Here is a 25,537-nt window from a genome sequence, read left to right on the forward strand (position 1 = left end):
GGGATATCAGTCACCACCCATACATTTCAGACGAGGTTATCAGCAGAAATGCTAGAAAAATGTTTACCATTATTAAATGTGTAGATACAACCAGAGAGGAAGGGTACAAAGGGCTACTCTCCTACCCCTTAATCATAATTCTCAACAACAAAAGAGAGCCTATTATCGTAAATTCCTAAAAAGACGTTCTGTCCAAGTGACGAAACACACAGTGAATTAATTGAATACAATAGGTGGTCAAAATACTAAAGGGACAGGAGGAAAAAAAAATATTTTCTAAAAGAACCCTCACTCACCCTAGTGGTGACATGCTTCATCATGGGGTTCGTCACAGGAGGGCCAGACTAACCCCCCTGTGTGCTTCGACGCCTGCAATTGCAGCGGAGCAGGTATGTCAGCAGTGGAATACGTGAAAATTGTGAATGTGTGGTGACAATAAAAGATCCCAACAACTTTATTTAAAGGACCAATTGTTCACAATAAAATAGTGTGATCACTGCAAGGTTGAAACTAAAACCTTGGTGACCTGGTGTGGGTGGTCAACATGTTTCTGCTGTATTATGTGCTATCTCAGCTCAGCTTTCTTGAGGACCAATATTAAATTAGAAAAATACGCCCTCCGGGGGTCCACCCACGCTAAGGAGTGTCCACACCGTTAGGGCGGTAGAGGAATCAATCAAAAATTATTTAACTCTCCTCGGTTAACTCACGGTTTTACCCGTACTTGACAATCCTGCAATTTGCCTGGATACCATTTTGTTTGAAGAGTTGGCGTGCCACATGGACGCTCAGTTTGGCATTCTCTTCACGTCCCGTATTTATTTAATCGGGTACGACTCGCCGCCTGAAACCTATTTTCTCTTCCCACTGGCGTCCGGAGGGTATCCAGGCAAATTGCAGGATTGTCAAGTACGGGTAAAACCGTGAGTTAACCGAGGAGAGTTCAATAATTTTTGATTGATTCCTCTACCGCCCTAACGGTGTGGACACTCCTTAGCGTGGGTGGACCCCCGGAGGGCGTATTTTTCTAATTTAATATTGGTCCTGAAGAAAGCTGAGCTGAGATAGCACATAATACAGCAGAAACATGTTGACCACCCACACAAGGTCACCAAGGTTTTAATTTCAACCTTGCAGTGATCACACTATTTTATTGTGAACAATTGGTCCTTTAAATAAAGTTGTTGGGGATCAGTTGGGATCTTTTATTGTCACCACACATTCACAATTTTCACGTATTCCACTGCTGACATACCTGATCCGCTGCAATTGCAGGCGTCGAAGCACACAGGGGGGTTAGTCTGGCCCTCCTGTGACGAACCCCATGATGAAGCATGTCACCACTAGGGTGAGTGAGGGTTCTTTTAGAAAATATTTTTTTTTCCTCCTGTCCCTTTAGTTTTTTGACCACCTATTGTATTCAATTAATTCACTGTGTGTTTCGTCACTTGGACAGAACGTCTTTTTAGGAATTCACGATAATAGGCTCTCTTTTGTTGTTGAGTACCATTATTAAATGCCTCCATGTGACTAATGAAGTAACAGCCAAAGCGTCACACCATCTCTGACACGAAGGACATAATCACACCCATAAATGTACACACACACATATGAGGCTCTTCATTGTCAGTTCTAGATCCATACCCTGTGCGCCTCAGCTCTTAGGCTGATTATGCACCCAACTAAGAAATGTTCACTTTGGCTCCTGCAGACCAGCACTGCAGTGGGTCAGCACTGGTCACTACTCAGGCTGCTGCCGGCACTCTTCTTTCATGGCCCGCTGTTCACACATTGTCTAATAGAGTAGGGCCTACAACATGACCAATCTCCTTGTGACTCAGCTGGATTGAGAGAAGAGACAGATGGTCATGGGGCAGACCGCATAAGACTGACTCAATGAGTGTCTGATTGTTGTCATGATGCCCTGCCATGGTTGGGCTGAATGTCACCTGAAATGAGCAGTGCAGCCTTCTTTAATATGCACAGCCTCTCTGAACGAAGTACTGGGTTTGGCTTTCCCACCGAGCTACTTCGAAGGGGCTAGTGAGCTACGAGTAGCTCCCGAGCTACTCTACTGGAGACCCCTGGCTGAAATCAAAATCTGCATTTAACTGCATGTTTGGCCAATTAAGATACATTAAATACTGCCACTATTAATGTATATCATGCAGCATGCCATAAAAAAAAGAAGGGTGTCCAGATTAGAATGGCGATCACTCTGCAAACAGTGGCAGAGATACACTAATATGCTGGTCCTGTGCTAGCACCAAGGGTTGAAAAATTGGAAAGATACATAGCGACAGAAGCAGTTCAGTACCGCATGAATGTATTGTTTTAAGTAGCAGTGATGGAGTAAGCAGGAAACTCGAAGATAAAAGTTCAGAATAGAGAATTGAGGAGAGGTGGTGAAAAAATTGAACTGAGCATTTATATATATAAAAATCTCAAGTTTAGAGGGTGCGGTGTAAATTGACTGATGGCAAAATAACATTCACTGGTAACAGAGACTAGAGTTTCACTCTAGGGGAAAGACAAAAATATTATGCTATGTGGTTTTTGTACAAGGCACTGTTATTCAATTGCTTGACTTTGGGAGCCTTGGTGTATGGAATATGGATTTCCCACGGTGGCGGCTGTTTTGAGGAGAGTTTCGCTTTACATCATGTGACCTTTTCTCTAACATATGGGAGTGTGATTAAAGTTTTGTTTGATTTGCAAAGCCCATTTCTAGTCCTCTTTTGTTAGTTGTGGGTCGCATAGTGGAAGCCCTGTGACTACATGGCGTTCTTCAGAGGCCCATATAAGGCAACCAGTTGGCATTCTCCAACAACAGCACTATTTCAGTCCTAGCTGTGCAGACCTGGGGCCGGGGAAAGTGCTGTGTTTTTACACCGATGGCGTCTCCGCCGGCTCTACCGGTGTAAATCTCTGCTTGTTTGCCAGGTCACAATGATGGTTGTTCTACCCTAATGAGGGTGGGGAGCCTGTCATTCACTCTCTGCCATGCAATTTTTTAGGTCTCGTCTGCGATAGCGCATTCACTGCATGCCGTTTCGTTGCAAAAGATATTGTATACAACAAGGGGCTTGCAGCCTGACCATTGCTTAACATTTGTTGACTTCATTGTCACTCTTATTTGCTGCCTTCTAATAGGCCAGTGTGTGCTGGCTTCACTTCCTCTTCTTTCTGCTGGAGCTCAGACCAAGTGTTAGCTTCAGCTTGATTGCTGCCCTTCCGCTGATTGTGCTGTAATTGAGCTACTAGTTTTACATTGACTTTTTCTCGGTTCTCCTTGTTAAACCTCTTGTAATTTATAGCTATGTATTACTAGGCCACATGCACTTCAAAGAAACCCTTTTCTCCTTTAAAATCGATGTTTACTGTGACAACAGATGTTATCTGCTTCCAAATGTATTTCCACTAAGACATGGCACAATTGCTTTAGCGGATTGTTTTTTTGACAAATGTCATATTTAATTGCTTTGCTCATAATCACAGGTGTTTTTTGCCGAGAACTAACAAACAATGGCAGTACATTAGTTGCATTATGCAATTTCTTTCACTCTTTTCTCACCGTGTGACTTTTTCGTGCTGTTTCTCTCACTTTTTCTTTTTGCATTTTTGTATAATTTCTCACATTCTGTGAATTTTCTGTGCCGTTTCTCTTGCTGATTTGCCATTTTGCTGACATTTTTGTGCAGTTTCTCTCGCTCTTTTAGTCTCAGTGCCATTTCTCGCACTCTTTCAGTGACTTTTGTGTGCTGTTTCGCTTGCTCTTTTTGACTCTTTGTGCCATTTTTCTCACCCCCTCTGAGACTTTTCTGTGCCATTTCTCTTGCCCTTTTTAATTGTTTAGACATTTCTGTGCCTTTTTAATGCAGTTTCTCTCAATCTTTTTGCCTCTTTGTGCCAATTCTCTTTTCTCACTCTCTCTGATACTTTCTGAGCTGTTTCTCTTGCTCTTTTTGGTTCTTTGGATTATTTCTGTGTCCTTTTTGTGCGGTCTTTCTCGATATTTTTGCCTCAGTGCCATTTCTCTCACTCTTTTGCCACTCTCTGATTTTTCTGTTCTGTTTCTCTTGCTCTTTTTGCCTTTTTGAGACATTTCTCTCATTCAGTGTAAACTTTCTGTGCCATCTTCTTGCTCTTTTTGCCTCTTTGTTCCATTTCTTGCATTCCTTTTCTGACCGTTGCCATCTCTCCAAGTTCTCTGCACCCCTTTCCCGCCCTCTTTGCACCCTCACACCACCCTCCACTCCCTAGCGCTTTTTTTCTTTTACTGACCTCTCAAGACCTGCTTAATGGCGGCCGCAGCACGGATGTGCAGTAGGCACACAGCTGATGTGCCAAAAACAAGACGTCAAGAGAAAAGGGGTGGGACCGGGAGCCGTTGTTTAAGTAGGTCCTGCACACAGGGCTCCTAGTTAACTGTGCTACAAGAGGTGTGCAGTTCCTAAGGAGGGCAGGGGAGAGACAGGTCTTTCTTTGTGACGCCCTCACACACCCCGAAGGATGTCATGCGCTTCATCATAGGGCGTTACTCCTCGTCGGGCTGGCGGTGCAATGCCCGACGGGCTCACCGTAAACAGGGCTCTTTGCCGGAGATCTTTTTAGAAGAAGCCGTGGGGTGTGTGGGGGTAAGAGGGCAAGGATAGTGTAGTGCACAGGAAGTGGATATTAAAATAGGTCTGGATCAGTCCTATTCAAAAACAATTTTAATGGTTCAGGTAGTTCCAGCTTAATTAAAAGGTGAATGGATGCCCAGTGTGGATGCAATGTTCCTAGAGAGCTATCGCTGTGTGGTGGTTCAACATGTTTCGTGCCCTTGTTGCTCCTAACGAGTCGTATGGCATATCATCAGGACCTAAGTGGATAAGTAGTGCACTACTAGAGGTCTGGTTCCTGGGGTATGGGGAGGTAACCAGACACAATAGAGTGTAGCCCTAGTAGACCTATACATGGCAATAGACCTCCAAAATAGTGATCTACGGCTTGACAGGGTATACAGAGCACCTTGTTGCTCTGATTTGCAGGGTGGACGGCAAATAGCTGGAATCCTACCCCCGCTCTGGGTCCCATGGAGCTGCACACCTCTTGTAGCACAGTGCCAAAATCAAGCTCAGCTGCACCCATCTGCATCTGGACCACACCCGTGCCACAAACCCTGCCCCCACCAAATCCTGCAGCTCTCCTTCACTCTTTGAACCCCGAACGCTTCACTACCCTCTGATGGCACACCACACTACATAACACGGATGGATCCTTCACCTAATCCCACTGTCACTTCACCTGCAAAACCGCATCCACAACTCCAACCAAGAACATATCTACTACACCCACCCCCACACACACTCAAACACCTATCAACAAACACACCCACACCAATTTCGTGCTTTCTCCTCAACACCCGCTCCCTCAACAAATACACCATGGCAATCTGGGACGTAGTGTAAGACAACACAATCAAGTACAGTAGCTACGAAAGGGTAGGGGACTACTTCTCGCTCAAGACATGAATGATCACTGCCCTATTTAGGCGTCATAGAAGTTCTGTTGGGAAAATTAGAAAGACCAATCTTTTGGAAGAGGAAGCCTCACCCACAATTTGTGGCATGCTTTATCATAGGCAACCTCTCCCCACCCTGGCAGAGCAATACCACCAGGGGGGACTCAACCTCTAGGGACAAAGAAAAGGGAGGGGGTACTTAGATAAAGATTAACTGGACACATGAGAGAACCAGGTCAGTTAAAAATACCTAGGGGCACCTAGGTTTTCACTATTGTCGGACCTTTGGTATATTTAAAAATACATTTGAGAACAATGGCTGAATCCATCCCCATAAACCAAAATATTTCTGCACCTATCCCTTGCCTATATAAGTAATGGGCATTCTTCAGGGCCAAGGATCCCTAGTGGACTGGCCTTATTTCCATTAGAAAATGCTTGGTGAAACCAAATCCACGTGAGTCCTACCTGGTTTGTAAGTAATCAGAGCCTAATTTAAGGGGATACCAGCTCTCTGATCTGGGAAGGTATGATGTCCTCTGTAGTCACACAATCGACAAGAGGCCCATTGTGCCTTAGACCTACACCTATGCTAGAACAAACTACATGGAGCACTTTAATTTCAAATTGCACATCACAGAAAATTTCGCCCTGGGTGGGATCCTAGTCTACCATTTTCCCAGGCTCCTGAGCCAAATTCACAAACATCACAGTTTTCATCACGTCAATAGTATCCTCTTACAGACCGAAGCGAACCCAAATCAGATGCCCTTCCTAACTACCTCGGGAATCTGGGACTAACCCAATATGTCATAGAGCCCACACATGCTGCGGACAAATCAAATATCCAGTTTTTACATGTTTCAACAACATTATGATCAACACCCCAAGATGTGTCACCTTAACATTCCACACCATAGCCAGTTTTACACTCGACATCTATCTACCCAAAAAAACCTCCACAGCGGGCCCAGCACGTTGACTCTGGAACAACCTAACAGAGGCTGACTGGACAACCACCCTATGCGAGAACAAACCAAAACTCACAGAAATTTAGCAAACTTCAACAAGTGGATCACCAACTGCACCAACACTCTGGCCCCCATGAAACAAAGTAAAAACCAGAACACAAACCAGCTGGTACACAGAAGACCTCAAAATGGGCAGCATTGCTTCAAACAACTGGAATGGAAATGGAGAACCAACAATGGGTAAGTGGAAAAAGATGCCTTCAAAGCCACCATAGGAGGTACCACCTTCTCACCTGAGAAACCAAGAGGAAAGCCATAGTCAAACAAATAATCTTCAGCTTCAACAGCAGCAATGAAATATTCACCATTGTCAAAGACTTCATTACACCCACAGCTATCTCTGGCAACATCAACCAGTCATTCGATCTGTGCAACAACCTCTCAAACTTCTTCTGTAGCAAAATCGCAACCATATAATTCAACTGTACCCGCAACTGAATCCCTTGGCACTCTCCAGAAGTCTCTGAGTGACAAAGGAAATCAACACAATCACCACATGGGACACCATTAACACAGAAAAAAACACAACAATCATGAAAACCCTTCACTCATGGAATCCGGCAGACACCTGCCCCCACCATGCCTTCAACAAAGGAGAAATCCCTACCAGCTAGGCCCTCACCTCTATCCTCAACACCTTGGTCAGTACAGCCACCTTCCAGAAACAAGGAAACATGCAGCCCCCTATGCCTCTGAAGCACGAGATCCTATTTGTGGGAGTTTGAAGTTTGAAGTTTAAAATATTTATAGAGCGCTCTGTGGCCAAGCGGCTTCCTGGCGCTAGGAAATTGAGTCAGTACCAACAGAGCGAAGCACCTGGGAGCGATTAAGACGGGAAAGCAGAGGAGAACAGATGTGTTTTAAGGGCCTTGCGGAAGTGCAGGTAGACGGGGATAGACCTGATGGTCAGAGGGAGGCTATTCCAGAAGCGGGGGGCGAGGATGGAAAATCTGGTACCGCCTACTCTGGACTTACGAAAGCGAGGAACAGTTAAGAGTGCCTAGCTGGAGGAACGGAGATTACGGGAGGGAAGGTAGTGGGTGATCATAGAGTTGATAAAGATAGGGGCCGTACGAGCACGAGCCATGAAAACAATGCAAACCATCTTGAAGAGGGTCCTCTGCAAGATGGGAAGCCAATGGAGGGATCTCAGTAAGGGGGTAATGTGACAGAATTTGGGAAGCCTGTAAATGAGACGGGTAGCCTGATTCTGGACGGACTGGAGACGCCGCAGCTCGTAGGCAGGAATGCCCACATAGAGGCAGTTCCCGTAGTCCACCCGTGAGAGAACCATGGCCAAAACAATAATTTTCAGGGCATCAAAGGAAAAAAAACGGGAAATCTTTCTAATGATCCTGAGGGATAGAAAACAAGATGAGACGACAGAGCTGACCTGAAGACGAGGGGAGAGGTCCTGACTGATTTTAATTCCCAGGGTTCTAACTGAGGCAGAGGGAACCGGAGGTGGGCCAAAGGTGGAAGGCCAAAAGGCAGAGGTCCAGGGGCTCGAAGAAGCACGAGATCCTATTTGTGGGAGTCCCAGAGGGACCCTCGCTCAGACCGACACACTTCAATATCGACATGACCCCGCTGGTCAAAGTCATACGAGCACACAACATAAACCTCCTCACTTATGCGGACGACACGCAACTGATACCGTTCCCTCTTGGAAACATTCGACACCAGGAACAAGTTCACCACATGCATGACAGAAGTAGCCAACTGGATGAAAAAATGAACTCAGACAAGACTGAGGCGGTAGTCTTTGGGAAGAGTGACTCACCATGGGACTCCAGCTGGTGGCCCACAGACCTTGGAATCACCGCCACACCCTGCTTGCAAGCAAGAGACGTCAGAACCATCATAGACTACGAAGTGGACATGACTGCGCAAGCCAATGCAGAGGTCACAGCCTGCTTCAATATACTAAGGATGCTGAAGAAAATCTTCAAGTGGACTAGTACACTAGTAGACTAGACTTTGGAAACCACCTGGTTTAACAACCAGCTCACAAGAAGATGGCAGACTGTCCAAAACACAGCAGCCAGGCTAGTCCTCCCACGCCGAGCCTACATCACACCAAACCATACAAAACTCCACTGGCTTCCACTACACAAGCCTGCACACTTTAACCTCCTCACCCACACCTAAAAAGCTATCCACAATACTGGCCCTGCCTACCTGAACAGAGCAATCAGTTCCACCAACCTTTCAAACATCTTTGCTCTGCTGGTCTCTCATTAGCACACACCCCACGCATACATCCCACACAAACAGAGCAGGTGACTGCACCTTCTTGTACCTGGCCCCAAAAGCCTGGAACTACCTCCCACAACACATCAGAGCCTCTTCCTCTCTTCTTGACCATCACAAAACGCTGAAGACCTGGCTTTTCGAGTAAGCCCCCAGGGCTTGCCCCACACACCTGCTTCAGGGCGCCTACATACCCTCATGGATGACTAGTGCGCTATAAAAATACCAATGACATAACAAAACATGAAGGTGTAGGTTGTGAATGTTTCGGTGTAGTACCCTGTCATTACTTGGTGAGGTTAGTGACCCAGACCCTCTAAGCACAGCTCCAGGCTATCATAATTAGCTGAGCCTGGTCACGCTGACCCTTTTTCGGAACCCACGTAAGCAGAAGTGGAAACATGTAAAGTACACCAGAGTCACAAGATAGGCAAAACCAATCTCACATGAGCCTCACGGCCAAAACTCTATGGCACAGAGAAATAAAAAGTAAGCATTCTTGAAGATTTTATTTATTTATACAGGATTTATAATGCGCATGGCTGCCTCAGCAACGAGGCGTCCCAGCGCAACCAGAAACCAAAGAAGCACAGGGGAGTACAACAAGCGACCGTTATTAGATGGTGGGGAACAACCATGTCTTTACTGAGTTCCGGAACGTCAGAAGATTGGATATGACTCGGATGTTGGCTGGGAGGGAGTTCCAAAGTTTGGCCTCCAAAAAGCCAAACGACCGGCCCCCCGCCCTGGCTTTCCTCACTCGCTGGACAACAGCCAGTCCGCAATTGGCAGATCTCAAAGCGCGCCCGGGCAAATAAGGCTTCAATAGACCCAATAAGCCAATCGGGGCTTGGTGCATCAAGGTTTTGTACGCGAAGCACAGCACCTTAAAATGAATGCGAGCTTCAATGGGCAACCAGTGCAATTTAGAGAGCACATGAGTCACCGATTGTGATCTAGGAAGCGCTACTGGCATCCGTGCAGCCGCATTCTGGACCCTCTGGAGGCGTTTAATACTCGCTCTGTTGGCGCCCAGATATACCGCATTGCCGTAATCAAGCCTCGCAAGAATGGATGCTTGAAGGATGGTTTGACGCACTCCGGGAGGGAAGAAACCGAGCAAAGGTCTTAGACCTCTCAAAAGCCCAAAACAGACCGCCGCAACGGCGGCAAGATGGCAAAAAGGTGTATCCAAGGTACACCCCTTCAGGCAAATATGACTTGAGCCACCTTTGGATCCAGACACCACTTGTAGATGGTTCCTACTGGCAATCAAGGACCATGTCGGATTGGCTGACAGTCTAGGGAACTTCCTGAAGATCTAGGCGGCGGCGCAATCTCAGTGCCTTTTGGCACAGCACCTGTGACCCCACACCACTGCTTTTTTAGAGTACCACATGGCTGCCAGGTTGTTAGTCAGAACCTGCATAGGACTGCCCCTGATGGAAGGCAGAAAGGACATGAGAGCGAAACAGCTGGCATCTGGCTCCAGAAGATTGATGAGGTGCCTCACTTTCAGCAAAGAAAACAGACCTATGAAGACTACCAAGTTAAGAAGCCCCACAGTCTAGAGTGGACACATTCATCACCAATGTTAGTTCTGAATGGGGTAGGGAGAATGGCGTTCCTCAGGTCAGGTTGGAAATCTTTATCCACAATTGAAGGTTCTCAGCCACCTTGTCTAACACACAGATATTGTCTGAGAGGCACCACCAGTGTTTAGCACATTGAAGGTGGAGATTCCACAGTAGAGCAAACATGTGCCAACGGGTGTGGAGCACCAACAGAATACATGAATAATCATGTAAGAACACCAAAATACCAAACCAACTCAGAACCGTCTGGGACAGAACACAGGACTGAGATGGAAACATTAGGATTATATCATGAATGTCCATGGCTCACTAAGACAGAAAGGCCTGGAAGGCCACTGTGTCCGGAATGGCCTCCTTTATACAGAATTCCCTGCACTGGCCAAAAATGAGATTTTGGCTTTTTTATGAAAAACTTTAGGGAACAGAGGAGCTAGATGGTCATGCGTGTTTAACTGTTTCAAATTCACCTTAAAAAGCAATGACTGATTCTCCTTGGCAAGGATGGAGGCATGTTCTGCTGAGTTCTAATGATGAATTCAGCTTGAAAGGAAGGGCTGGCCGTACCCATGACTGATAACCTGCAAGAACCATAGGTCCAAGGTAACCACATACCAGTCAGGCTGGTAAAAGTGCATAATTTCCGCCACTGGCCGAAGGTGAGTCCCTAGGGGGAAATCAGAGTGGCTTGGCACTGCATGAGAAGAGCAAGACCAGGAATGGTGCTGTAGATGGTGACCCCGTCCTCTGATGCCATCATGCTCCCTAGAGCCAGGAAAGGGGCTAGACAGCTTGATGTATAGGCTGAGATGGCATCGTCAGGCCCAGGTAGTAACAACTGAACATCTGGCACTGCTGATGGAACTGACAGGAGATAGCAAGCCCAAGGACTGGGCCATGGCGTGACTATCTTTAGATCTCTCCAAAGCTCAATTCACCTGGTTTTGAAACAGCCTTGCGTCACCAAAGTGGATATCCACGAGGGATGCCTGAATGTCCATGGAGAAACTAGTGGCACGCATCCAGGCGTGATGACAACTTCAGAGATCATAGCCCAACCTACATAATCTGTGGAGTCTAGCCCAGCCCGCAACATATGCTGCATCCTGTCCGCAATAAACTGTTCGTGCAAAGAAGTTCCAAAACTCTTCATGGTGGGCAGGCAAGATCTTAATTGCCATATCCTAGAGGGCATGAATGTGTCTGCCCAACATGCAGACTACATTCAGACACCAAAAAGTTCAACTAGCACTTCGATTCTCTATCAGGTGGAGCAGTAGAGAAGGCATCAGGGCTGACTGCTGCCTACACCACAAGACTTTCTTATGTTGGGTACTGACTCAAAAAGTCTGAGTCACCGGCGCATGTCTATAACACCAAACAATGGGATGACTTACCGGCGGTGCAGAGCAAGGCATCAACTGTGCTCTGATCAGAATATCTGTCAGTACTTCATTGAAAGATAACAATTGCTCTTAAGCTGCAGAACCAGGCAGCAAAATGTCGGTAAGATTAGCCTTAGTTTCCACAGTTTGTAACTTCATCCCTGTTTACAGAACATTCTGCAGGTTTTCTACAATATTGCAGCCTGAGTCAAATAAACCCTCAAGGCATGAACGTTACTGGCAGCAAGGTAGAAGCATTACCAGAAAATCCTCAGAAATTACTGCTTGTGCCTTAGTAACCAAATAACGAGTCACTAGCTAAGATCTAGCTGTACTCGGCTTCTGATCTGATATCGGTGTAGGTATCAGATATGGACCTGGAGCCTCTGAAGCAGAGAGGCATGGAGAATTGCTGGAACTGGCGTGATCTCCACCAAAGTGGAGTGGAGGCGTAGCTTGGTATTGGTGAGAAGGCGGGCAGAGGTATAACAGGATCAGTTGGTTCTGAGGCAAGTCCCACAGGCAGAAGTCCAGGGTCCCAGAGGAAATTCCGAGTGAGCCACTAACTGTGAAATGGGGTTGCAGTCGGACGACAGTGTGGAGTCAGGCATTTGAAGTATCGACTGCACAACCTCTCCCTGAAGCAGGAGAGTCAGAGAAAGGACTCTCTGCTGGACATCCTGTATTGCACCAAAATTTGTCCTTGAACTTCGCCTCAGACTTACTTGAGGGCAAGGAGCTAGACCAGGAATGGTACTTTAAGCGGAATGGGCCCTGTGACTTGAAGTGTGTCTACTGTTTGCGTTCTGCAATGTACAATGTACTTCCCGCTCCCTGATGGAGTTCAGATGCATCAGGTAGCATTTGTCGAATTACTCTGAACCATGCTTAGATGCGAGACACCTGTGGATCTGTAACAGATATCTGCGTCCAGTAGGTGTGGCACAAGGGATATATCCCTAGCACACTATTGCTGTTAAAACCCAGACTGAAAGTCAGTGAAGAGCCAAAAAATGTCAACAACAGCGCTCCGGATAGACGTCGAAGGGAGATATTGTAGACTCAGCAAGACTTTTAATTAGATATATTTTATGTTAATTTAATTCATAATAGTAACAACAAGATCATTTAAAAACAAGAATGACTGAGATTTATGCATCATACCTTTTGTCCCATAATTATAGGCAGCAATTGGCCAAGCAGGTTGAATTCAGCCATAGTTATCGTAACAGTGCATTTCAGAAAGGTAATGCACGTCAGTCGAGTTGGAATGTAATCCTCTAAAGATGCCACTTCTTCTGCAGTTGGCATGGTTTTGCTTTCTTCTACAGCAACTGCGAAATTAGAATTAAGAAATATGAAGTAAACCTCAGTTTCGTGCTCATAACCTTTTGGCAAAAAATATACACTATAAACAAATTAAGTTAAAAATCACTTCAGTTGAAAATACACAAATGGATTGAGGCAACATTGGGACAAATGCGGCTAAGGTCAATGTCTATTTAAAAAAAGGTTTCAGGTACCATTCTAATGCTATGAGATGGAGAATACAAAGTGCAGGTAAAGTGTCCAGTCATGGTTCATCTCTTTGACCCTAGTATTATTTTTGTGTTTCAAAATAATCCTCCTAAGAAGTACATACAAGAGATGTACTCACTCATGTTACTGGTCAGATTAAATGAATTCAAAATTAACTGTTGGGGGGTTGGGTGAGTGCAAGTATGGATGAATAAGGACTGGTCTTGCTTGAAATGATATAAAGCTATGGCATACGAAAAAGTGTTACCCATTACATGTTAAGAAACACAAAATACATACATGGAAAATTGATAAATGTGTGCAATTTTAAATTCAGTTACAAAATGTGTAAAAAAAGGCACATAAACATTGGTAAAGGCTAAGTAAAAAACATAAAACCAGCACTGCCAGTGAAGTAAACTTGTTTTTAATCTGGTTTTAAAAAAAAAACATTTTATTAGATTTAAAAAGTACCACGAGGGCAAAAGCCCAACAAAATCTACATAAAGGCACATCATTAAGAGTTTATAGGCGTGGAAATAGTAACGGGTACAATTTGTATAAATAAACAACAAATAATAATAATAATAATACACTGAAAACTGCGCACAGACTTTCCCACCCCACCCACAATTGCAAGCAAATGTCAGTACCTCCGCATATCCAGATATTTAATCTGCTTTTTAACATATACCTATAACTCTGACCTACCCGGACAAATAATTTAAACTGTAACACCCAATGAACTACATGCTCAGTAAACGCTGCAATCCTGAATACAACCCAAGAACTTCCTCTCAATGTAGGATCCATCCTTTGGAATAGTAACCTTTGCCATGCTCTCCCAGAAGAGCATGTTTCTTATTTCATAAACCTCAAAGGACACTGTACAAACTTTCTTTGCAGTCCCTATCACTGATGTAGTTTAATTTTAGATTTTTCTTTTTTATTGAGGGGTGAGCATAAAAAGATTAAGAATCAAATCTATTTGCACAAGATGGGCAAGTGCCACATTTAGTAGTTGTCACTTTGCCACAATATCAAAAGTTCAAACGTAATGGCTATCCAAAAACGTCAAACCAATAACAGTAGATAAATCAGATGGCCAACCTCATTGCTTACTCCTTCTTCAGAGCTACCTCCTGAAGAATATTGGGCCAGATGTATCAAAATTAGGAATTCTGATTCCCAAATAGTGATTCTTACAAAAGTGCAATTTGGAAATCGCAATTCCTAATACATGACAGTTTTATTTTTAGAATAGCAATTCCTACTGGATTGCAAATCAACCAGCCTCATGAATATTAAGTGCTAGGTTGCAATTTGTGACCCACTAGGAATCACTGACATCATAGGGATGGTGGCCTGCTGGAGTAAGTAGACCATCATGTCTGTGACTGCTTTTTAATAAAGCAATTTAAAAAAAGACATTTCGTCATTTTCCCTAAAGGAAACGAGGATGCGTTTCAAAAAAGAAAATTAAACATTTAGGTTTATTTTTTTAAGGGGAGACATTCTCAAAGGCCAAGTCTCTAAGGAATCTCTTCCCATTTGTGAGTGGGTTACAATCAATTTTGAATTGTTGGTAAAGTATTACTGTCTGGTGACCAGAATTCAGTCGCAAAATATTAGTATATACCACTGCGATTCAGTATTTGGAAGGGATGTTCTAAACATTTCCTTTCCAAATACCAAATTGGTGTTGGGTTGAAAATGCACTTTGCAATTCAGTAACAAGTTACCGCATCGCAATATGCCTTTTATACAATTGAAAAATGCTTTACTGCGGTCGCAAATTGCCCGCTTCTGCAAATCGGGCCTTGTGGCTTCAAATAAGCTTTGTACATCTGGCCCATGGTCCCTGAGTGCAGATGACTGTAATTTCACCATGACAGTTCCACTTGCCGTTGCTCCAGACACCGACTGCCCTGTCGGATTAGGTAGCAATGCAAAGACTAACAATATAACATTCTAGTAATCTCTTTACTTTTGTCTCTGCTTGTTTTTTAACTGATTGTACAACTATTCAATGCTCCATCGACTAGTTGTCATTTCTTTTTCCAATAAAGGAATACATCATATTCACTGTCTTTTATGAATATTGATTTACAGAGGCACGCTACAAACACAGGATATACACTTTGGTAATGTAAAGCTCTAATATTCATAAAGCTTTAGGTGACACAAAACCCATAAAGATGCTTCTACTCTGAAACTTCAAAAGAGGAAGAAAACATCCAACAACACATCTACTTTAATTCTGTTTGCACATTGCTAAAATTAGAAATCTTCTTAATCGTCCTTACCCTAACTACATAAACAGTTGTTTGAGATATATGATCTCAACAAAATATGTTCTGATGATGCTACAAGCTCGATAATTTCCAATTATACAAACTGATTCAGTTATAAAGATTCTGGTTATAGACTTGTCTCTTCTTGTATCTTAGGTGAACCACGACACAAAAACATGTTTTCCCGCCCACGTGCCATTTGCCTGCATGCCTTACCTTAGCACTTTGGTTATCTCTCTGTGTCGACTATTTTAGTAGGAATCCATCTAATCCAGCTAGTCAAACGCTAATTGCCTCACCCTCGGCAAGAACCTCACAAATATGTTCCCACTTGCAATGAGGTCACTCCACGGCTCATGACCAAACAAAGGATGGAAAGCCTAATGAACAACGCCATACATGGTTCATCGCCACTCCACCTCCTCATATTCATGCTCCCTTACTAATTCTCCAAACAGCATGTGGCAGTGAACAATAACACACACTTCCCAGTAAGATACAGACATTTTGGAGGAGCTAGATCACTATAAATACAAGGCTGTTTACTCATTCTCTTTGTCACAAAGCTAACTTTGCAAAACACCGAAAATTTAAAAATACAACTGTATGTCAAGCTTAAGGACTACACCTCCATGGTACAAGTATACAAACAGAATAAGTGGTATATAAAAATAAATAATTCATTTACTGTTATCACAAATGCATTCTAAGATAGAACAAAATATTCCAGACATGTATAGGGAAATATCAATATAAAGAAATGATATATAGCCCATGTCAAAAGACACGTATCGAAAAGGGGTTATATGAATATAGCAGTGGGATGCATAAAGAAGAATTGGGTTCTTGCCCAGAGTTCAACCCAATAGAATCTAAGCTCACCATGGAATGCTTTGAACGAAATGCAACTCACGACTTTATAGATCCCTTGCAGTAAATACACCCATTCCACTAGTGGCACTTGGGTCTCTATGGGAGCACTACCTGGGTAGGATGCAGGTTGAGGCCAAGATGGCAGTTAGAGAGTCGGCAATATCAGCTAGACTGCATCTAATCCCATTCAAATACTTTCATAGTATTTATTATGCTGCTGAGAAAACAGTTAAAAAGTGGCTGCTCAAATCACCTGTGTTGTAATATTACCATAGTATGGGTTTGCCAAATCATTCAAAACTCCTGGGCCCACTACATCATCAAATTAGTTACCAGTATATGGTTCACTAGAGATTAAAAATAGTTTTATTAGTCATAATGAATGGTTGGGGGGTTTATGGGTAGCCCGTGCGCTGATGGCTGTTGGCCTATTCACTACATAAGGAGATCGCACCTGTCAGATGTGATCGACTGCAGCTCTCCCCTTGGTAGAATGGCTAAGAGGGATATATTATTGTGAAACTTTGGAGGAGTCAGTATGTAAATCTAATGGAGGCCTCAATGAGCACCACATGCTTTCAGGACCTTGGTCAGACCACTTTTAACATAACACCCGGAGGTCAACATGCTCGCTGTAATCTGTGTAACAAATGCTCTGCTGATCTACATGTGTCACCAGTTTTAGCTAGGGCTGCACTGGAATATACTTTGATTTTTAATAAAGTATTAAAAGAAGAAGGAGGAGGTTTTCCAACTGAAAAAAAGAATTACTTTACATTGGCACAGCTCTGCCCATTTCAGCACCAGAATCACCAAATAGTATTGTTAATCAGTCTTCTGTCCTCCAGTTCTTTCTGCATATACACTAAGTGCCTGATTACGATGTTGTTTGGAAACTGTCCTGAACTAATCGGTTCTGGACTAGTTTTCAAATGAATCAGGTCCTGTGATTCGGGACAACTGATTAAGATGCCTCCCAACATCGTTCGGTCGGACTCAAATTGACTTCAATGGGAGCCTGTGTCCGGAATGCAAATACAGGATCCCACTAAAAAAAGGGGTGGTTGGGGAAAACCTTGCACCATGTGGCAGGCACCCCATGGTGCCTACCACATTGTGCATGGTTGAGAAGAGGGGTCCCGATGGTACCCCCATGGGCCACATTTGGACGCCTGCGGGTGAAGGTGGGCACGCAACGGACCCCAAAGACAGATTCTAGCAGCCGTTTCATCTCGGGCAAACCGAATCTGAACGGCTGCCCGAATCAGTCATCGTAATCGCTTGTCCAGAAACCATGTCCAAAGGGCTGTATGAATCAGCTCTGAAAGACTCCGGCTGTCCGGATGGCTTTTAGAACCGATTCAGTCTGCTCGAATGGTTTTCGAGCATCGTAATCGGCCATTGGGAAAACTGTACGATTCGGTAGGAAACAAGGATTCTGAATCGGATTTGACAATACCAAATCCCATCCGGAGCCATTTCTTACGACATCGGAATCGGCCCCTAAGTAAGATTTTAGGGTTGACTTGGTGAAAACCTTTTTGTACCTTAGTAGGTTGTGGAAGTGGATAAAAAGCAGGTACAGCAATCATTTAAACAGGATGTCAGTCAGAAACGAATTTCGGAATAAAACAAGGATGAGCCCTTAACCACTTCAGCGCTGATGATGAGCTCAGATCGTCATGAGTTGCGCCGCTCGCACGCTGATGACGAGCTCAGCTCGTCATGTAACGCGCGTTTTTTAAAAACCCCGCGTACAGCGGGAAAAGCCGCCGCGCGCATGCGGTTAAACTCACTTTATTAGCTCAGGTACAGAGGTTTTACTGGGAGCCTGCCATTTTCCAACTTTCCTTGCTCATCTAACATCAACTTTAAAGAATGTTTTCAGTGATGCAATGAACATGATTTTGGCTCACCAAGGGATCCAATCAAAAAGGTTAGTATCATGTTGAGATGCCATTAATATGCATCAAATGGCACTAGGGGAAGATTCTGAAACCTCCTTAAACATCACATCACAAATGATGAATGGAATTAGAAACTGTGTTCAGCAGAATGAAGAAAAGTTGAAATACCTGCTAAATAGGCCTAAACAGTACTAAAGCTTAGACCATTTCAAGACAAGGAAGGTGAAATTAAAAAATTGCTGAAACATCCGAATTGCCTTCTTTTCAGTGACCCAAATCCATACAATTCAAATGTTCAAATGCCTTCCAGAGCACACTCAGTGAGTAAAAATACATCTTGTAACTAAAATCACACCCTTCACTTAATCAGGCAGTTAACAGGAGTCTAAATGTATCCTCTTTAATTTCCAAGCATGAGCATTGAGTGTTCCCAAGTTCAGATAAAGAACAGGGCCCCCAAGACACTCCGTCCAGCTTTGGCATATCGTTCATCGTAAACTGGGATGGGCTGACAGACTGACGTTGGCTACCCCGCTCTGGGTCTCTGAAAATTTGGGTACACTGGGGTGCACCAAAGGGTTTCATAACTGGGACCCGATAGGGATCTCACATATAAAAGACCTATGGGGACCTGACGGGGTCATTACATTTGAGTCGCTTCAGTGCACATATGATCTGGCACAAACGGAGCACTTTCGCTACATGCAGGTTAGGCACTCCCTCAGGGCCAACATCCCGCCCGGGACGACATCCCCAGAATCCTCTCCCCTGGAGGAAAAACTACTGGACGGCCATTTTCCAGAAAAGGCAATATCCCTCACATACAAAAAACATATTAATCATACCCCAGACCCCTTGCTGGCACTCAGGAGAAAGTGGGAGGCCGATGGTCTAGCAATCGATGACGAAGAGTGGAGGGAAGCACTTACCTCTCCCAAGGAAGTAGCCATATCAGCAAAGCTAAGGCTGGTGCAGCTGAAGGTGCTACACCGTGTTTATATCTCTGGCACCCGACTGATGCAGATGGGCAGAAGTGAGGACGCACTTTGCAAACAACGGTATGGGGGGGGGACCTTTCTCCATATAATATGGGAGTGCCCCTTAGTACAAGCATATTGGCAGAAGGTACACAACTGTATGCGTGAGGTCTGGGAGGTGGAACCACGGCCCAAAGCGAAAAGGTGTCTTTTAAATATATGGGAACCCACAGATCTATCAGCCAAGGGCAAGCTGTGGGTGTCACTAGGTCTAGAAATTGCGAAGCGAAATATTGCACGCCTATGGGGAGCAGGTACACCTCCAAAGCTCACTGAATGGAAGAATGATATGGACTTGTGCATGCTGCAGGAGAAGACAGTGTACGTGGCCCGGGGCTGCCCCTGGAAATGGGTGGCAGCCTGGTCCAATTGGAACGAATATCGAGGCAACTTATGTGAACCCCCGCCCTTGATCTATGTAATGCTATGTATTGATACCGTCTTGTATGCCAGAGAACCAGTTACTGTATACTTCATTGCAACCTTGACTGTGCACTCAGTAACAAATGTAATCATTGTGTGTATTGACCATTTAGTTCACTTTTTGAAATAAAAAGATTTATCAAAAATAAAATAAAAAGTCCAGCAGTACTGAAGGGGTGGTGCCCTTCTCGTCAGACCTGGCAGTGAAGGCAGTGAAGGCAGTGATGCACATGTGGTGGCTTGACTAATATCAAGAACAGGCACTGCGTGTACAAAGGCAGCAGTTGCAGCCAGGGCCATGGTAGAATAGGCCCTTAGATATTCTGGAGGTTGCTTCATCACTAATGTGCAGCAGATTTTAATGCAGGGGACTAACCTGTAACAGAACCTTTTCTGCACTGCATTCCTTTGCCCTAGAGAACCACATAAAAAGCCTACCATTCTCACAATGGTCTTTGGTGTGATGGATATAAAAGCTCTAAGCTCTATTGAGGTCCAATACACAAGAGATTTGCTGTTCCTCAACAAGGTGATGCTTAGAGACCAAACAGACATCCGACCCACCACTATCGTGGATACAGATAGGGAAGTAGGGCACTGTTTTTGTGGAAGGATAAGGAGGGATCCCACTCTGTCGGAACTAGGGTCCTCACACACCCAGCAAGCTAGGTATCATGCTTCATCATTTGGACCTGCTCCTCGTTGGGTCGACGCTGCAATACCCAACAGGCTCCCATAAAGGGGCTCTTTGTCGGAGATCTTTTGTTCCTTGCCGTAAGATAAGGTGGGGGGGTGTGGCCCGTGAAGTGTAGATACAGTGAAGTGTGTGCGTAAAACAAGTAGGATAATCCAAATAATACTTTTATTCAGGCTTGTTATCCCCTTGACTAAAAATGTGTAGAATGGCAGCTTTCCTGGCTCCTAGGTTCAGTACAAGCTATGCTCATCTCCTACGGTCAACATGTTTCTTGCCCAATGGTTCTAATAATCCGTGGACATTTTTCAGGACCTACTCTATGTGAAGTTAATCTATGTTCACTCAGTGGTGGGGCTAATAGCTACCTACCACATGTAGTCACTATGATAGAAATATTCAATAGTACGGTTCAGTGATGTAAAGAGAGGGATATATAACAATATAAACAAGTGAACACCCTTGTTGTCGTCCTATGGTGTATTTAATAGACTCAATGAGCCCCTCCTAATGTCCTCTATTACTCCCACAGAATCAGGAAATGAACTAGGCACATAAACAGATACAAAGCATTACGCAAGGTATCCAAAACATTTAGGTGTGTCAAGGTGCATATTTAAAAACATAGTTGGAACCAGTCCAGCTATATATGGAAGACTAACCAGCCCCACAGGCCGGGTGACAGTTGTGACATTACAAATTCAAAAACAGTGTTAACAATGGTGAGGATGCAAGGCGCCATAGTCAAGGTGTCATGTGTCACTATAACAGCGGTAGAAATACAGTACCATGATTCGTCATACAATATCTCACCTTCCATAGTAGGGGATATCGCCTCAATCGGTGTGTGGTGATTCTATTGGACACCTAGTAGCGTGGTGTCCTGTAAGAAACAAAGTTAAAACAGGCAGGTGATTCATAAGCGCGTGGAGCAATCGAAAGCGACAGCGCACCTCTTGACACTAGCCCAAAAGACGCCGGGGCCATCGAGTATCCAGGCTTACAACAAGTCACCCAAGCCACCCGGGCCAGAGAGTGTCCACGTACCACACTCGGTCACCGCTGTAGCAGCCTATGGGGCTAGCGTCATGGCAACAGAACGGCAAACGCCCCCCAAGTGTGGGAGCCCTGTCAGTCTCTGCATCAAGTCGCACACCCCCACACTCACTCAGTTGTGCGTCATTAGGCTGTGAACAGGGAGCAAGAGCCAACCCAGTTAGAGCTGGTCACACGTCGCGCCCGATCATCCCGGCGACCACCACCGTAATGGGCCAAGAAGCTTGCGGCACAGCGGCAGAGTGGCATGAGACACCAGGAACTGGGAAGTCTCTATCACTCCATCCGCCTTTACGCACATCTCCCCGCTCGCATAGTGATTCAGGAGTCGGCAATTATTAAAGTGCAGTAACCAAACAAGGAGCGTCAGAACACACAAGTTGCCCCCAACGCTCAGGTAGTGGACAGGGGCGGGAACGGGCCCGTGATCCCAGTTAACTAGTTACTCACCATTCCGTCGTTGGGGAACAGCCAACTCACCTACCCTACACACCGGCACCGGGTCGAACCTATGAGACTCCCGTGCGATTTCAAATACCGTCCATGTCACGTGCACTGGAGTGTGGGCGGAGTCTAACCCGCATCAATGCCACTGCTGCCCCTTGAAGTGAAGGCCGAATCACTGGTAAATGCGGCGCCCATCTTAGGGAGGCTAAATTCACCCGAGCGGGGACCTGTGAATGTAAGTAAGGCCAAATGAATGATTGGTCATTCTGCGCAAGTGGAGGTGATGTGATCCCTTCACAGCACAGGGGGATCCTCTCTTAAAAACCCTTGTAGCAGCATGTGTCCAGAGTGGAGGTGTCGGACACCCCTTACACTGGTCTGTGCAAGGAATCATCATAATGGTATATAAACCCCAGTTGCTTCGGAGTGGGGTATACATGCAGTCTGTGCAAGGACATCATAGCAGGTGGATGTACACACCAGTAGCATTGGAGATACATGTGTTCATCTGGTATTCAGAGATGCCCACGGAATTTCGTCATTCAGGCCAGTCACTGATGTGGATAGGCGATGTATCCACCATTGTTCTATCCTGAATAGTGCCTGTTGGGTGATCCTAGGGTGGGACTCTAATACTAACCACTGTAATGAGTCTGGACTGTGTCCCTGCTCTGGTAGTGTGTGTACATCCTGGTGCTGACCCTCTGGCATCTTATATTACTCTTATGTTCAATGATGCGGGTCCTGACTAGTCACATAGTCATACCCACATATCTCTTCCCACATGGGCAGACCACCTGGTAAATGCACTTGGATGTATTGCAATTGGTATGGCTTCTCATTGTCCAGGTGAAAGTGTTGGATAACGCCAAAGTTTTGACCACCTTGGTCTGATCACAGACTACACTTGTGCCACAAGGATAATGGCAGTGACTAGGGGGGATGTCCCAGAGTCTCCTCTGTGTGTTGTTTCTACCTGGTGCGGGGGTCCTAGTGTGTACAATAACATCCTTCAGGTTTTTTGTCCTCTTAAAGGTGTTGGGAACTCTATCCCGCCTGTGTTGAGGATGCTCCAGTGTTTCTTTGGCAGCTTTCCTGGCTCCTAGGTTCAGTACAAGCTACGCTCATCTCCTACGGTCAACATGTTTCTTGCCCAATGGTTCTAATGATCCGTGGACATTTTTCAGGTCCTACTCTATGTGAAGTTAATCTATGTTCACTCAGTGGTGGGGCTAATAGCTACCTACCTATGATGCCCTTGATCTGTGTGTAATCAGGTGTCAATGATGTGACGCGAGTCAAGTTCTCAACTGGGTCTCTCTGTACTGTTTGCAACAGCGCATCCCTGGGATTATTTAGCGCTCACTTAGAGGAGTCCCTTACCAGCCGTTCAGGATAACCTCTTTCCTTTAGATTCTGTTCCAGTACCTTGGCCTCAATTTTGTAATTTGTGGTGGAACTACAGTTCCGCCTGATGCGGAGGAACTGTCCAAATGGGAGGTTATCTTTGAGAGCCCTCGGGTGGTGACTCAGGTATAGTAATAAGCTATTCCTGTCGGTGGGTTTCCTGTACAGGTGTGTACTCAATCCTGTGTGTGTGAGTTCCAAAGTCAGGTCAAGAAAAAGTCAGGCTGGTCTCTGAGATGGTATGTGTGAACTGATTCTGTGTATTGACCCATGCGCATAACTCATTACAGGTCGTACAGGTCGTGCGGTCCCCTTTCCAAAAGATTAAAATATCATCAATAAACCTCTTCTACAAGGTTAGGTTATTTATGTAGGGATTGTTGGCGTTCCTGATGACCGTCTCCTCAAAGGTAGCCACGAAGAGACAGGCCAGACTTGGGGCAAAGGTATCCCCATGGAAGTACCTTGCGACTGATGGAACAGTTGTTTCTGGTATTCAAAATAGTTTCAGTGAATGCTAGAGTGGCACACCCCATGATTAAGGAGATAGTGGTGGGTGAGTTCCAGTCTTCTTTCCTGAGCCATGTCTCTATGGCAGTCAGATTGTCCTGCAGTATTAGTATACAACGCTTCAACGTCAAGGGTAACCAGTAGGTTAATCTCAGTAGTATACTGTATTTCACCTTCGATGCGTAATATATCATTTGTGTCCCGCACATATGAGGGCGTCTTTTTCACTATGGGCTGGAGAAAATGGTCACAACATCTCGATAGAGGCTCCAAGAGTGACCCGATACCTGAGACTATAGGTCTCCCTGGTGTCGGAGTGGTGCCTTTATGTATTTTAGGGAGTGTATAAAAATACGGCACCTTTGGGTCCCTTGTCACCAGGAAATCTGGTATCCACCCATTAGCCTCTGCCTCAAAAACCATACTACTGATCTCTGATTTGAGTCTGGTAGTAGGGTCCAGGGTAATAGGGGTGTAAAATCTAGTGTTGTTCAGCTGGCGTCTGCATTCAAGGTCATAATCCTCAGTGGATTGTATCACTGTTGCGCCCCCTTTGTCAGCTTGCTTAATAGTTATGCTGATATCTTCTGCCAGGGATCTAGCTGCTGTTTCTTCAGCATTCGACAAATTATGAAATGGTCTAGCAGTAGGGATGTTGGCCAGATCCTAGAGTACTGCTTTTTCGAATGTCATTATTTCAGGGGGAACCATCCCATTGTTGGGCGTGAAGAAGGTAGAGCAGTTGCTCAGTCCTGAGTCTTGACGTTCAAGTGGTGGGGTGTCATGGAAGAAGGCTCAAGCTGATTTTGCGGGAAAATTCCTGTATTTCACAGGTGTCCCTGAATCTGTCTGTTCTGGGTGTGGGTACATATCCACGACCCTTTTCCAATACCCTATGTTCCATTTCGGTCAGGGTCCTGTGGGATCGATTGACCACAAGTGCGTTCAGTTCCTTTTCCCCCGTGCCTGACTCTTGGTCTCCATTAGGTGTGCTGGTTGATCTTGCCACTGCACCCCTTTCTGGGTCCCTCTGTTGTGCCCTCTTCTGCCTCAGTCTCTGCCTAAAAAAGGGGGGATACCCCTGATTGTATTGGGGTTGGCCTTGGGGGTACATGGGTAATTGCCAAAGGGGGAGGAGGGGGCGGCGGTGGCCCCTGGTATGCGGGTGCGTTATTGTAGTTCTGATGGGGGTGATAGTAACCCCATCTCTGGGTGTTGTTACCCCTACTATCAGTGCTAGAATCACTGTTAGAGGATCCCCGTCTACTCGTGTCGGTACCCTCGTCAGATGAGTAACCCTCTTTGGATGAAATATAATCATCTTTCAAGTAGGGGTAGACTGTCTCTTTGTTGAACTTCTGGATGTCCTTCTGAAGTTTAGCAATTTTTTCCTTGAGTAGGTATTCCTTGTTCTCAGAGATCTCACTATTTATCTCCGCCAGTTTAAATCTGTACGGGGTGGATTGTATGGTCGATTTAAGGACCGCCTCTGCTGCCTGTATCCTGCAAGTCTGGCGTCAGCCAGTCTCTGTTGATATTCCATTATGATGACTTCCTTGCACAGACCAGTGTAAGTGGTGTCCGACACCTCCACTTTTCTGTTG

The 25,537-nt window shown here is 45.1% G+C and overlaps 1 protein-coding gene across 7 annotated transcripts in view; it reads right to left on the bottom strand.

Moving 5' to 3' along the window:
- The window catches only part of VPS13B (vacuolar protein sorting 13 homolog B), a 3,181,000-nt gene that overhangs the window by 2,685,881 nt on the left and 469,582 nt on the right, over positions 1 to 25,537 (bottom strand). For all 7 annotated transcript variants that reach the window (XM_078686964.1, XM_078686965.1, XM_078686963.1 and 4 more), the window contains exon 14: positions 12,932 to 13,101. In XM_078686964.1, the coding sequence (XP_078543090.1) occupies positions 12,932 to 13,101 (170 nt within the window). The remainder of the gene's footprint in view (positions 1 to 12,931; positions 13,102 to 25,537) is intronic.

Source organism: Lissotriton helveticus, chromosome 4_1, assembly GCF_964261635.1.
Source record: "Lissotriton helveticus chromosome 4_1, aLisHel1.1, whole genome shotgun sequence".
NCBI lineage: Eukaryota > Metazoa > Chordata > Amphibia > Caudata > Salamandridae > Lissotriton > Lissotriton helveticus.